Raw genomic sequence first — 12,875 nt, forward strand, 5'->3', positions numbered from 1 at the left:
GTGCAACTCAAGCACGACCATATTGTCTGCATGCATATCAATCAATAATTTCAATCACAATCTGCCCACTTGCCCTCACTGCGGACTTTTGATCCCACACGAGCCACATCTCTTGATTGGTGGGAAATGCCGAATAATTCCGTCTGCTATTCAGCATGATGCGTCTCAGTGTCAGTCAGCGTGCTTGCTCAGTTGAACATCGAACATTGAACATTCAACAACAGATAATCTTCGCTATCAGTCATCAAAACAGCAATAGCAGATCGACTGCTCGTTCAATATGGTATGCCATCACCTCGAGACTTATATGCGCGTGACAGAGCTGATGGAAATGATAAACTCGGCGTGGAATAGGTACGAATCATCATCAAAGGTGGTGTGTGGAGGAACACGGAGGATGAAATATTGAAAGCTGCCATATCGAAATATGGAAAGAATGTGAGTGAATAGAATCTATACACATATACTTTTTGTACACTGTACATGTGGTGAATGAGGGTTACTAATATCTATTGTATCTCTGTCAGCAATGGGCTCGTATATCATCTCTGTTGGTTCGTAAAACACCGAAACAATGTAAAGCAAGATGGTATGAGTGGTTAGATCCTTCCATCAAGAAGGTCGAATGGTCAAAGGTGAGCTAGCCCCCACCCCAACAGCCCGACGGCTTCATCTAAATAATAGCTGATGTATCTGTGGTGTGCAGACGGAAGATGAAAAGCTACTACATCTCGCCAAGCTGATGCCTACACAATGGCGTACGATAGCACCTATAGTTGGAAGAACAGCTACCCAATGTTTAGAAAGGTATCAGAAATTGTTAGATGATGCGGAAGCTAAGGATAACGAAGAACTGGGATTGGGTGCGGGCGAAAATGTAGAAGCTAGACCTGCAGCTGATGTGAGAGGTTTGAAACCTGGTGAAATTGATACGGATCCTGAAACGAGGGCGGCAAGACCTGATCCTATAGATATGGACGATGATGGTAAGTGAATCAATTCAAATCAGAAGCACTCAAATTGATTAGCGGACTGATATGGACTATTGGATTTGATTGTCGTGTGTAGAGAAAGAAATGTTATCTGAAGCAAGAGCGAGATTGGCGAATACCCAAGGTAAAAAAGCCAAGAGGAAAGCTAGAGAAAGACAGTTAGAAGAAGCTAGAAGATTGGCTTTCTTACAGAAGAAGAGAGAGTTGAAGGCCGCTGGTATCAAGTGAGTTGACGATGTGACGAGTCCTCAATGTGGTCTAAGGACAATCCGCTGACCCAACCACTCTAACAGCCTTCGACCTAAAACAAAGAAGAAGGGTATGGACGTAAGTGTAACAGTGCAAACTCGTCGATCAGATCGAGCTTGTCAGCTGATTTTGTGTATGATTACAGTACAATGCCGATATCCCATTCGAAAAACAGCCCGCACCTGGGTTCTACGACGTAGCGGAGGAGAATGCCAAAGTGTATGCAGCACCTGTTGGTCAATCGTTACGAGCTTTGGAAGGCAAGAGGAAGCAGGAATTGGAAGAATTGGAAGAGAAGAAGAAACGTCAAAAGGGTAATGATGGAAAGAGTAATCAGACCGCTCAATTCGTGCAGGCGAGAGAAGCGCAAATCAAGAAGTTGAAGGAACAAGAACAAATCATTAGAAGGAGGAAGTTGAATTTACCAATGCCTCAAGTTGGTGAACAAGAGCTGGAGGATATAGTGAAGATCGGTCAAGCCGGTGAATTAGCGAGAGAACTTGTCGGAGGTGAAGGATCTGGAAGTAAAGCTACTGAAGGATTACTGGGAGAATACGAGAGTTTAGGTCAAGCTAGGATGGCAAGGACACCTAGGACAGGTCCTCAGCGTGAGTCATATATTGTTCCCTTTGATCACTGGCGTGTATAGTATGCCGACATGTGAAGCTTTCAGAGGACAACGTTATGGCCGAAGCTCGAAATCTTCGAAATATGATCAACGCTCAGACACCTCTTCTCGGTGATGAGAACACTCCTTTCCACGGTGGCGATACAGGTGGAACCGGTTTCGAAGGCGCTACTCCCCGACATGGTGTCGCTCCTACTCCCAATCCCCTTGCTACCCCTGCTCGTGGCGGGGTACTTGCTACTCCACGAACTGTTGGTGGTGTAGGTGCTACACCCTCACGAACACCAAGAGACAACCTTAGTATCAACGATGGGGAGTCATACTATGGCGAAACACCTCGAGATGAGAAACGACGTATAGCCGATGCTCGACGAGCGTTGAAGGCAGGTTTCGCTGCTTTGCCTAAACCGGAGAATAACTTTGAACTTGCGGAGACGGAAGAAGAAGAAGATGAAGAGGACGAGGCGGTACCGCTTTCTGAAGAAGATGCAGCTGAACGAGATAGACGATTGAAGGCTGCAAGGGAATTAGAAGAGAGATTAGAATTGGAAAGACGAAGTACAGTGGTGAAGCAGAATCTACCTCGACCAGTCAACGTCAACACCTACAAGATACTGGAAGAGTTGAACTCGGTCGAAGCTGATGCGGATTCCGCCATGGCAGCTGCCTTCAGAATGGTCAACTTGGAAGTAGCCATGTTGATGAAACATGATTCGATCGCGCATCCTTTACCTGGTACTTCTACACCTGGTGGAACAGCCTCAGATTACGATATGCCTGAAGATGATTTCGTTGCCGCTGCCAAACAGGCTATACATAGTGAATTAGCCGGTCAGCTAGGATTACCAGGTGCAAGTGATGAGCAACTCAAATTGGCCATTGCATCGAATTTCTCGGAAGATCAAGATCAAAATGCCAATGATTTCTCCGCGAGTTGGTCTTCTCAGGATACCCAAGAGAATTTGATATATTCACCTACACTTAGGAAATACGTCGAGAAGTCTTCTTTGTCCCAACATGACTTGAGAGAATGTTATCTAGCCAATATCGAACTTACGAAGGAGAAAGTTATCAGTGAAGCGACGAAGGCTTCCAAGGCTGAGAAGAAATTGGCCAAACAGCTGGGTGGATATCAAATGATCAATTCGAAACATAAGGCGAAGATATCGGAATTGATGGAGGAGATACAACAGTCCAAGAGGGATTACGAGACTTTCCAAATGTTGAGGACGATTGAGGAAAGTGGAACACCGGCGAGATTGGAGAAAATCAAAGAAGAGGTGGATATCTTGCAGAGGAAAGAAAGGGATTTGCAAGCTAGGTATGCGGAATTGGTCGATGAGAGGAGAGAGAGGGTATCAAAGATCGAACAGGTCAGTTCTACATCTCATTTACATAAGAAGGGTGGTAGCTGATTCTTCGTTTGGTACCTTACAGCTCGAAGAAGATAAAATGGTACTTCAAGCTCAAGTTGCTCTCGATGCCCAAGGTGGTGAAGTTGAGGTCAACGGTGATGATGTTGAGATGAATGGGAATTAAGACGAGATGAAGTGGAAAATGTAAAGCATTCATTGAATATATCACCAAATTATGATAGTGATTATGCATTTGTTGTCATTTAGCTATATTGTATGTTTATATCATTGCTTCTTGTCATTACCCAATCTACCAAACAAATTGCCTACTACTCCACTACTACCAGATTGTGATCTATAACTTTCCAAGAAATGTTTCATCATTTCATATTCCCTCTTATCGTCTTCTCCCAATTGACTTAAACCTTCTCTCATCTCTTCATCATCCTCATCCTCGTCATCTGATATACCAGCGTTTTTCAAAGCTGCTTTTAGTTCTCTGTCCATAGCTAGTAAGTCATCCTCTTCCATATTCTCAAGATCTTCCTCGGTAGGAAGAGGAGGTAAAGGATTTGATGAAGAGGATTTTGTCGGTTTATTAAACGGAGCTTGAGGTGAGGGTTGTGATTTTGATTTCGATTTCGCTTTGTTTGTACTTGAAGAAGGCTTGTTCTTTGAAAGCTCTTCGTCCATGGCTTTCATAACTTCGTCGAATGAGCTCAAGGATGAATTACCTTGTTGAGTGGTGGGTTGTGGTGAATCACCGGAACCTGAATCGAATTGGACTTTCTTTCCATTACCGACTTTTGACTTGGTGACACCCTTTGTTGGTGGTTGAGATAAATCGGATGATTTGAATCTGACAGTTGATCCTGATCCATTCTGGGGAACGAATGCTGCCATTTTAAAGGAGATCAGTCAGGCATTTCAATGATGAACTCGATTTGTACCACTCACCTCCTCGTGCTTCTCTATCCCCTATTATCCCTTTCCACAAATCGTCGTTTATCCCCAAAGCTTCTTTAGCGAATTTGAGGAATTCTTCCTGTTCTTCAGCCATATCTACGTCTACCTCCATCCCATCGTCCGTTTCGTCGTCATCATCGTCATCTTCCCCATCATCGGGATCACCCCATACACGCCTTTGCATCTCCTCATCTAAGTCTATATCGCCATCCAGCTTCAGCTGACTCTGTCTTTCCTTTTCTTCATCTTCTTCAGAGATCTCTTCGATCGTAGCGCTTTTAGGAGCTTGACGATCACCTTCAGACCATTTCATTTGAGCGATCTTCCTCCCTATTGTCCCTGCGGGAGGTAGCTCATCCTCATCGTCATCTTCATCCGAAGATTCCGATACTACTCCGTCGTATTCCTGCTTGGCGAATCTTGGTGGTCTGATTGATGCAGATGATGAAGGGGAGAAAATATCTTTATGATCGAATTTGACTTCTTTCTTGACTTTATCTTTCGACGGCTTCAATTCAATTTTCGGTTTTATATCATTTTTCGCCATAGAAGAACCTTCTTGTCGAATTTGAGTCTTCTTACCCCATTCTTCATCTGGAAGAGGTGCGACGAGATTCTTCAGTCGATTCTCCTTCTGAGCTTCTAACGTCTTTCTCTCTTCTTCCGAGTCATCATCATCGGAGTCATCCATATCTTCATCCGATAATTCACTACAGCATACAAGCAAATCAGCATGCTCATCCAGAAAATTCCAAACGATGGCGACGACTTACTCTTCGAATCTGGCACCAGTCAAATCACCTTGACCACCAACGAAATCTTCCACCTTCTTAGCTAAATCCTGTAATGCTTGACCATGTTCCTCTCCCAGATCCACCTTTCCATCTGTACCCTCTCCAGGTATAGCTGTACGCCCAGAAGCACGCATCATCATGCCGTCTAATTCGTCAGGTGAGACTTCTAACCACGATTCACTATCTTCCTGATATGAAGGGTCGACTTGCAATGCTTCGGGACTGAGGTCGGAGGCAGATGAGATTGCTGAGTCAACCAGATAAGCGAAAGAAGGTCTTTGTGAAGCGATACTATCAAATCAATAATTTCAATTTGTCAGCTATGGATGACGATAAGGTAAGTAGTAAGCTCACTCTGAAGATTTGATACTCTGATATCCTTTTTTAGCTTCTTTTTCTCTCATTCTCCATTTCTCACTACCTTCCAACTCATCACCGAACCATCCCGCTTTCCTCAAGTTATCCAAAAATACCTTATACCCTTCGTCACTAGCCAAAGAGCCGTCCTCAATCTGGTTGTTGGGTCCACTTCGATGTTTGTTGCCACCCTCCTTATACATGATCTCGAATCCCGTTGATATCTTTATTCCTAAATCTCTCCATCGTTTTTCGCCTTCGTTATTTGGATTATCAGGTACATGCCATTCCGCACCGAATATCCTCGGTGGGTGGAAAACCTGGCCTTGAAGCTGGGCGTATGCAGCTCTGGTCATTGTAATAGGTGTAAGAATGGAGGTGGAAGGTGGGAAATGGGTCATACGTGCTGCAGCCTAATGATAGCACAAGGCACAAGAAGTAGCCTCTCATCAGCAATTGTTCGAGTGCAAGATTTATAAACTTACACGTAATTGAGATGGATCTCTGACATAAAACCCTTCGATAGCTTTCTGTATCAATTCCGGATTCTTCTTCAAAGCCTTCGCTATTGGTAGTGGCAGATATGCCTTGGTTCTATGCTGGTGAGTCTTGAGAGCATCTGGATAACTGTTACACCCATTATGATATTTCAGCTTTATCTGGCAACATCTGAGAGTCGAAATGGAACAACTCACCATGATATCCTATCCCAAACTGCTTGTTCCATCTTCTCTTCCACTCTATATTTACCAGTCCGAACAGCTCTGATAGAGTCTTCTTCAGATATGTAACACTCGGGATCAAACTGTTTCTCCATATCTTCATCGTCCGGTATCCGTCTCGGTTCCGAGCTTGATGAAGTTGAACGTATAGATAATGGTATTAAATGTAGATGTCCACCTTGAAGCCAAAGCTACAATACATGAGTATCATGTCAGCAATCTGATAATGATGCTGGAGAGCAAAAGACATACCCTATTTTCAGCATTTTCAGGTGAGACCCAAGATGGAAGTTCGTTGGCAGCTTCGATCAACAGGAATTCACCATCTGTATCTCGCACGCTATGAATCGAGCATGGACATCAATTGTTGTACATATATAACGGTAAAATAGCTGAGAAGGGACTCGACCTTACCCAATGATGATATCTTGCCATTTCTCATTGATCCTCTTCAATAACCAAACTACCAACCACTCATCGTCAACTGCATCTCCCACTCTCATCGTACCTTCCAACTTATCCCCATTTTCAGCGACCTTCAATTCCCACGAATCCTTGTTCCACAACCACGGCTGTATGAGTAATGACTCCACATATTGAGTGAGCAGTAAAGCGGTCGAGGTGGGCTCGTAGCTCGGTGGGAGATGAAGGACATAATGAAGCGTGTCTTCTGAGATGGTCGGTAGTGGGAATGCTCGAGGGGTGTGCGCCAGAGATGGGAACGAATTCGACATGGCGAGGATAGTGCTGGTGCTTGACCTGTTTTTGCTCTATGCTCTCCTGACTATACACCTAATACACTAAGTATGACTAGAAGATTGCAAGATGAACAGACAGATAGATGGGTATAGATAGATAATTTCGAAATTGTTAGTAACCGTTATCTAATTTTGAGTGGCAAATTCAATTTATTTATCATAAACATCCATCCCAATTTAATCATTCATCTTTCCATCACATTCTTTCTCTATTCCCCCTTCACATCTCATCTTCATCTCATCACCTATCGAGTCAAATATTTCACCTGCAGGTCTCGATGCATAGAGGCAGGATATGTTCTCTTCGATATTCGGCGATCAAAATGGTACACAGCGCGGACCACAGGTATCAAAAGTGAAAGTCTCCGTCGTCCAAAAACCAAAACCAACATCCACATCAACACCCACATCATCAAAATCTTATAGCAGTAGTAGTACTGTTACCGGACATCTCAAAGTACCCTCTAGCAGTACCAGCACAAGTGCAAACAAGGGGAGGATCAACGGGGGTAGCTCACCTAGCAAGAATGGTACATCATCGCCATCACCTAGACCGACATTACTCAAGAAAGTCTCTTCAGCTATAATTAATCCCAAATCAAGTAGTCCCAGACCAGCTAAAACCACATCTTCGCCTGCTCCCAGCAGATCACCAGGTCAGAAGAGGAAGGCAAACAAGATAGAACGTGTGCAATCGGAATCTGAATCGGATTCAGACAATGGAGGTTCAGATTCTGAATCAAGTGAAGATGCCTTGGATCCCAAACCGAAATTGAAACGTCAAAAAGCATCACCTTCAGGTAATTCCACACCTACAAGCTTACTAGGTAGAGATGATGATCTGCTAGGGAGGAGAGATGATTTGTTCAGCTTGGAACAAGTGGACATGCGAGGGGAATATAGTAGGGGATGGGTGGGTTTTGTAGAATGTGAAGAGGTATTGAAAGGGAAGATAAGGGGGTGGGCTAGTGCTGGTAATGGATGGGGAGAGACAAGCAAAGGCTTGGAGAAATATCAAGCTTGTGAGTCCTGTCTGCGATACTAGTCGTGATGCGGGGGAAATGCTAATGCGATATGTATATATTGATAGATTTCCCTCAACCCGGTTTCGAGAATGGTGATATTCCACCTTCGGTCGAATTACTATATCCTGCTGAAGGCTGTAAAGAAAAGTGAGCTAGACCATGTACGAGCACTATTCGTCATTTAAGCTGACTTTCATATGATCTTGCTTGCAGGTTCATCCTTCTCACTCCGACTTCCGCAGGAGAATATAATCCTATATCAGAATTGAGAAACGCTCTTCGTATGATCCTAGAGCGTAAGCTGCAGAAACGTGTTACAAGTCTTAATATCGAAGCTGACAATTTGATATACCTTTGATCAGACTACATTCCACCCTCTCACACTCACATTTTCGGTAAATTGTCCGACTCCCTTTCCGATCCATTGGATACCCCTTCATCAATGCCTTCCAGGCTCACTTCCCCATTCGCCGGATCCCTTGCTACTCCTCCTCCAGACTCCGTACCGACAGAAACGATAGGTGATGCCTTGCGTAAAGCTCTCGCACCTAATCGTAGAGATGGACCGGGCTTCTTGCGGGCCATGGAAAGGTTCAATAACGCTATGTCAGAACTGCAACAAGAAGGAAGTATGAAAGTCTATATGAAGGGAAAACAGATGAAGAAGAGGGAATGGTCGCAGTTGGTGGACTTTGTGCACGAATCTGCATACTCCAGGGTGGTCGGTCCCTATGCATATACATTGGCGGTGAGTTGCATAATTCTTCTGGATCGCGGCCTAATGCTATGTAAACTGATAGAGGAGAACTGGCTCTTGTTAGCATCATCCCAAACACCCTACTGAAGTCGCGGAAGCTATCAGTGCGAAAGAAGATGCGTACGGCGAATTGAGGCATAAGTAAGTTGAGCTGAATCGCCTGTCATTGACTTGATTCTTTAGCTGACCTATCTTATAGCTTCATGAGCCGAGTCATCGAACAGACGAAACTCGGTCCCAATTCAGTATTGTGAGTTACTTTTTTCCATGACGGAATGGCGAGTCTATATACTGATTATTCATCATAGCGCGGATTTGGGAAGTGGTGTAGGCAATTGTGTTCTCCAAGCAGCGGTCCAAGCGGGATCAAGAAGGTGAGCTTCCTAGCCGGAGTGAAGGGTGGCCAAGCTGATTATCATTCTTGCTTGTTATGTAGTTACGGATTCGAACTCTTACCTGTACCAGCTCACTGTGCGAGATTACAACTCAAAGAGGTGCAACGTCGATGGGCGATGTGGGGATTAAAGGGGAATCTGGATGTTGAAGTGCACGAAGGTGACTTTAGAGTGCATCCGATGGTCTCTAAGAGATTGAGAGAAGCAGATGTTGTTGTAAGTTGACGCTCTATGGTGGAATTATTCCTTCAGCTTACACGATCGTATATGGCTGGTGACAAATAGCTGGTCAATAATGAAGTCTTCCCTTCGTCGCTGAACAATGATTTGACAAATATGTTCCTTGATCTCAAGGACGGCGCGAAGATAGTAAGCTTGAAACCGTTCGTGCAGGAAGGATTCAGAATGAATAAGAATAACGTGAGTCCTTGCTCATCATCTCACGGGTTTTTAAGATCGACAATCGTTGTATAGCTTGAAGATGTTGATACTGATTATATCCCTTGATGCCATTTAGTGCGACTCATTTGGTGCGATCGTCAAATTAAGCAAACATCGCTACTTCCCAGATTGGGTCACTTGGAAAGGCGATCAAGGGGATTATTACATACAGACAATCGATAGAAGTATGAGAGCAAAGTTCGAAGAGGAAATGATGAGTGGTAGGAGATCAAGAAGATGAAGCGAAGGATCAGATTAGTCGTGTTATGCCGAGGAAGACGAAGTGAGGAAAGATCTATTCAACATATCTCTGTGCAATAAGCAATCAATCTATAAATCAGATGACCGTGGAGCATGGCAGGAATATCATATTATACTATATTTATCATTCGGTAGGGGAAAATGGAGTGTAGATAGGAATAGAACAGGGACGCTTAGTTGATATTAGTTGCCGTGTAATAATATTTTAGATTAATCATTATTCATATGCTCATATGCCAAATGCAGACGTGTTTATATCAAACAAAACATGTTCAATCCCAACGACATGATGCGATATCAGAGCGAGCGAAGCATTTGTTACACATATACATATATGGTTGATAGTATATTATTTATATAATTATTGAACATCCAGTTCTCAGATTGATTAATTCGATGGGATCTTTTCTATCCCAAGACCAATCATCATACAGGAGACGAATGACGGCTTTTCATATAGGGTATAAGACAAAATATATAGGGGTAATGGGTAAAAAAGGAAACAATCAGAATAATCTGTGAACCGGAATGGATGAAGGGAAAAAGAAAGAAAATGGACAGAATGTTTGTTCTGAGGAAAATGTATAGAAGATGGGATTGTGAACAAGTAAACTTTCTTTTTACAAGATATCAATTCTACTCCTACCCGGTATATCCATAATTACCATTTCCCCCATACTGACCATGACCATGCCCATCAGCCGGACTGACATCTACAACCTCGAAATTGAACCTGGTATCATCCACATCGTCATTTTCATGTCCGTTGGAATGCATTTGCATTTCGATGGGGAGCTGTATACCCATATCCAAGTCGTCCATCTGGCCGGCCGCAGCTTGCATAGCCTGTTGAACCATATTGATATCTACATCATTTCCATCGACTCCTTCACCAGTACCGGTCTGTTGGTTCAGCGATGGATCTAAAACATTGGTTGATGTAGATTGATCAGGTTGGATTTGAGTACTGTCCAACTGACCAACTCCATATAACTGCGTTCCATCCTGATAATACGATTGGTGTTGCTGTTGACTCTGATCCTGTTGTTGGGGCTGAGGGAAACCCAGATCACTCTGTGGTTGTTGTTGTTGTTGAGGTTGTTGAGCAGGTAATGAGGATTTCTTGGTATTTCGTCTTCTAGATTGACCCGTCAAACCACCTGTCTTGGCGTGAGTGGAAGTAGCTGACAGTCTAGGTTTCTTATTCGGTTGACTGGCTGCCTGTTGATGTAACGTACTTAGAGCATCTTGGGATAAAGTCGTTATACCTGGACTCGACATTGATACTTTTACATTGGGATGTCCAGCAGCAAGGGCAGCAGCGGCAGCTTCCTTTCGAGCTGCATTAGCCAGAGCTTCTTGTTCCTTCTGAGCGTTCGCCGCAGCTTCTTCCTGCTTCATACCCCTTCCTTGGAATCCACCATTATCGAACCTCCATAAATGGTTGGCACGGATTCGCCATCCGTTGATGCAGCCTTGATTCAACTTCTCGTAGTACATGTCGGCACCCTTACGGGCGAGGTAGGTTCGCACTCGATGGGCCGAACATCGTCCTTCGTCACCATCCCACTCGGATGGGTAGTGTTTTCGGATCCAGTTGACGATTTCGTTGGGTTTCTTGGAGGGGTAAATGGTGAATGTCGGGAGAGGGGGGAAAGGCAGAGGGGTTGGGTGCAGTGGTTATGGAGTGCAGTGGAGTTGAGAGAAGAGGAAAACAAGGGGACAGTGCGTTGATTGTGTGATTATGTAGTTGGAAGCGAAAGGGATTGCAGGAGAAGCATATGAATTATACGCATCAGCATGACTTCGTCTGTGTTTCAGTTGAGATTGGGTGGCAGATAGGGGTATATGGCTTATCCAATACCTCATGATGCGGATGAAATATAGAGAAACATAGGGGTCTAATGGATGGACTGTAAGGATGGTGACGCGTCACCGCTTCGAGGCGTGATGACGGAGAGAATTACATGATCAAGCATATGAATATCACCGCTATGGTGATGGGAGATGAAGATATTTAAGAGGTTGATGTGGAACCGAACTCACCAATGGCCAATTATCATTTCCGTTTGACAGTAATGCACGGCCTAAAGAAGAGAAGATCACGTCAGTCTACAGTACTTGTCCTGGCTTTATGCATCAGGGTGAATCATGACTTACCAATGAAGAGATTGACACTAGCGTTGGGAGGGGGCTACGAAAAACATGAATCGCCACGAATCAGTATATGTTATTGCCAATTGCCACAAGGTCAGAAGGGGATGATGATGGGAAGGAAGAGATAGCGATAAGATAAAGAAAAACAAGCGGCAGTGCCACCATCATCAGAATGTGGTACTTACAGGAGGCCATTCGGGATTTGTCATGATTGCTGTAGGAGGTGCGATCGCTCTCATCATCTTTGCAGTGGGTGATCCAGGCATGTCTTCATTCTCCGCTGCTATTTGTGCGATCGCGTCCATGTCCAAAGACAAGTTTTCGTTCAATTGATCAGGAGGTGGGAAATCCGCCGGTCGAGGATTGGGAGCAGAAGCTATTGATTCCCTTATTCCCATTCCTGAGCTTGTACCGTGTATATCATACTCTTTAGATTCACCTTCACCTTCCTGTTGAGTTCCATTCGCATTGTTATCCGTGGAGTTGCTGTTGTTATTATTGTTGTTGTGATGAGGAGGTGCGGGCAAATCCATCAATTCGGGATCGATAACTGGTTCATGAGAGGGTGTGTTGGTATTGGATTCTGCAGGGGCGGGAGTGAGTTCGGTAGAGGATGGTACAGGTCTGGGGGATCCCTCGGGTGCAGCGGATCCTTCTGCGGGAGGTGGAACAGGTGTTGAAGCTGATTCCGACATCTTGAGCAGGAGTCGCCGGAAGGACGGCTTGAAGAGAGGTTGTAGTAGTGCCGCGAGTGTTTTTGGGGATGACTAACGTATTCGAGGTCGTCTGGGTCGAGCCGCTGCGATTGTGCGCTGCGTTGTACAGTGCTGTTGAGATGTAAGATGTATGAATCTGGGTGAGTGTGCGGATGACAAAGGGTTATTTGTTGTTCTGGCTGTAAGAGATCACTTTGTATGGTTGTGTTATGGCTGTATCTGGGAATTTAAGGGTAAACACTCACCATGCAACAGAACAGACGGGATCAAATCATCTTGTTACCGGAATTACTCAAAACGCC

General features: G+C 44.4%; 4 protein-coding genes across 4 annotated transcripts; 2 read left to right on the forward strand and 2 right to left on the reverse strand.

Moving 5' to 3' along the window:
* Window positions 1–285: 285 nt before the first annotated feature.
* Window positions 286–3,408, forward strand: V865_007208 (pre-mRNA-splicing factor CEF1; the record flags this gene model as incomplete). Its single annotated transcript, XM_066230958.1, has 9 exons — window positions 286–309; window positions 355–438; window positions 528–635; window positions 707–986; window positions 1,069–1,216; window positions 1,286–1,319; window positions 1,387–1,849; window positions 1,915–3,242; window positions 3,307–3,408. 9 exons carry the CDS (start codon window positions 286–288, stop codon window positions 3,406–3,408), a joined length of 2,571 nt encoding a protein of 856 aa, XP_066087055.1.
* Window positions 3,409–3,509: 101 nt separating this feature from the next.
* Window positions 3,510–6,797, reverse strand: V865_007209 (uncharacterized protein; the record flags this gene model as incomplete). The annotated part of the gene is made up of 8 exons (XM_066230959.1): window positions 3,510–4,120; window positions 4,182–4,900; window positions 4,964–5,275; window positions 5,339–5,754; window positions 5,827–5,968; window positions 6,037–6,254; window positions 6,316–6,403; window positions 6,478–6,797. The coding sequence occupies 8 exons, from the start codon at window positions 6,795–6,797 to the stop codon at window positions 3,510–3,512; spliced, it is 2,826 nt and encodes a 941-aa protein (XP_066087056.1).
* Window positions 6,798–7,116: 319 nt separating this feature from the next.
* Window positions 7,117–9,680, forward strand: V865_007210 (uncharacterized protein; the record flags this gene model as incomplete). Its single annotated transcript, XM_066230960.1, has 10 exons — window positions 7,117–7,843; window positions 7,912–7,993; window positions 8,060–8,142; window positions 8,209–8,594; window positions 8,668–8,744; window positions 8,803–8,853; window positions 8,912–8,977; window positions 9,040–9,214; window positions 9,284–9,418; window positions 9,516–9,680. 10 exons carry the CDS (start codon window positions 7,117–7,119, stop codon window positions 9,678–9,680), a joined length of 1,947 nt encoding a protein of 648 aa, XP_066087057.1.
* A 662-nt stretch (window positions 9,681–10,342) lies between these two features.
* V865_007211 (uncharacterized protein) lies at window positions 10,343–12,552 on the reverse strand (the record flags this gene model as incomplete). The annotated part of the gene is made up of 4 exons (XM_066230961.1): window positions 10,343–11,317; window positions 11,747–11,787; window positions 11,861–11,894; window positions 12,043–12,552. 4 exons carry the CDS (start codon window positions 12,550–12,552, stop codon window positions 10,343–10,345), a joined length of 1,560 nt encoding a protein of 519 aa, XP_066087058.1.
* Between the last annotated feature and the right edge of the window lie 323 nt (window positions 12,553–12,875).

The sequence above is a fragment of the Kwoniella europaea genome, chromosome 2, assembly GCF_036810445.1.
Source record: "Kwoniella europaea PYCC6329 chromosome 2, complete sequence".
Classification (NCBI taxonomy): Eukaryota; Fungi; Basidiomycota; class Tremellomycetes; order Tremellales; family Cryptococcaceae; genus Kwoniella; species Kwoniella europaea.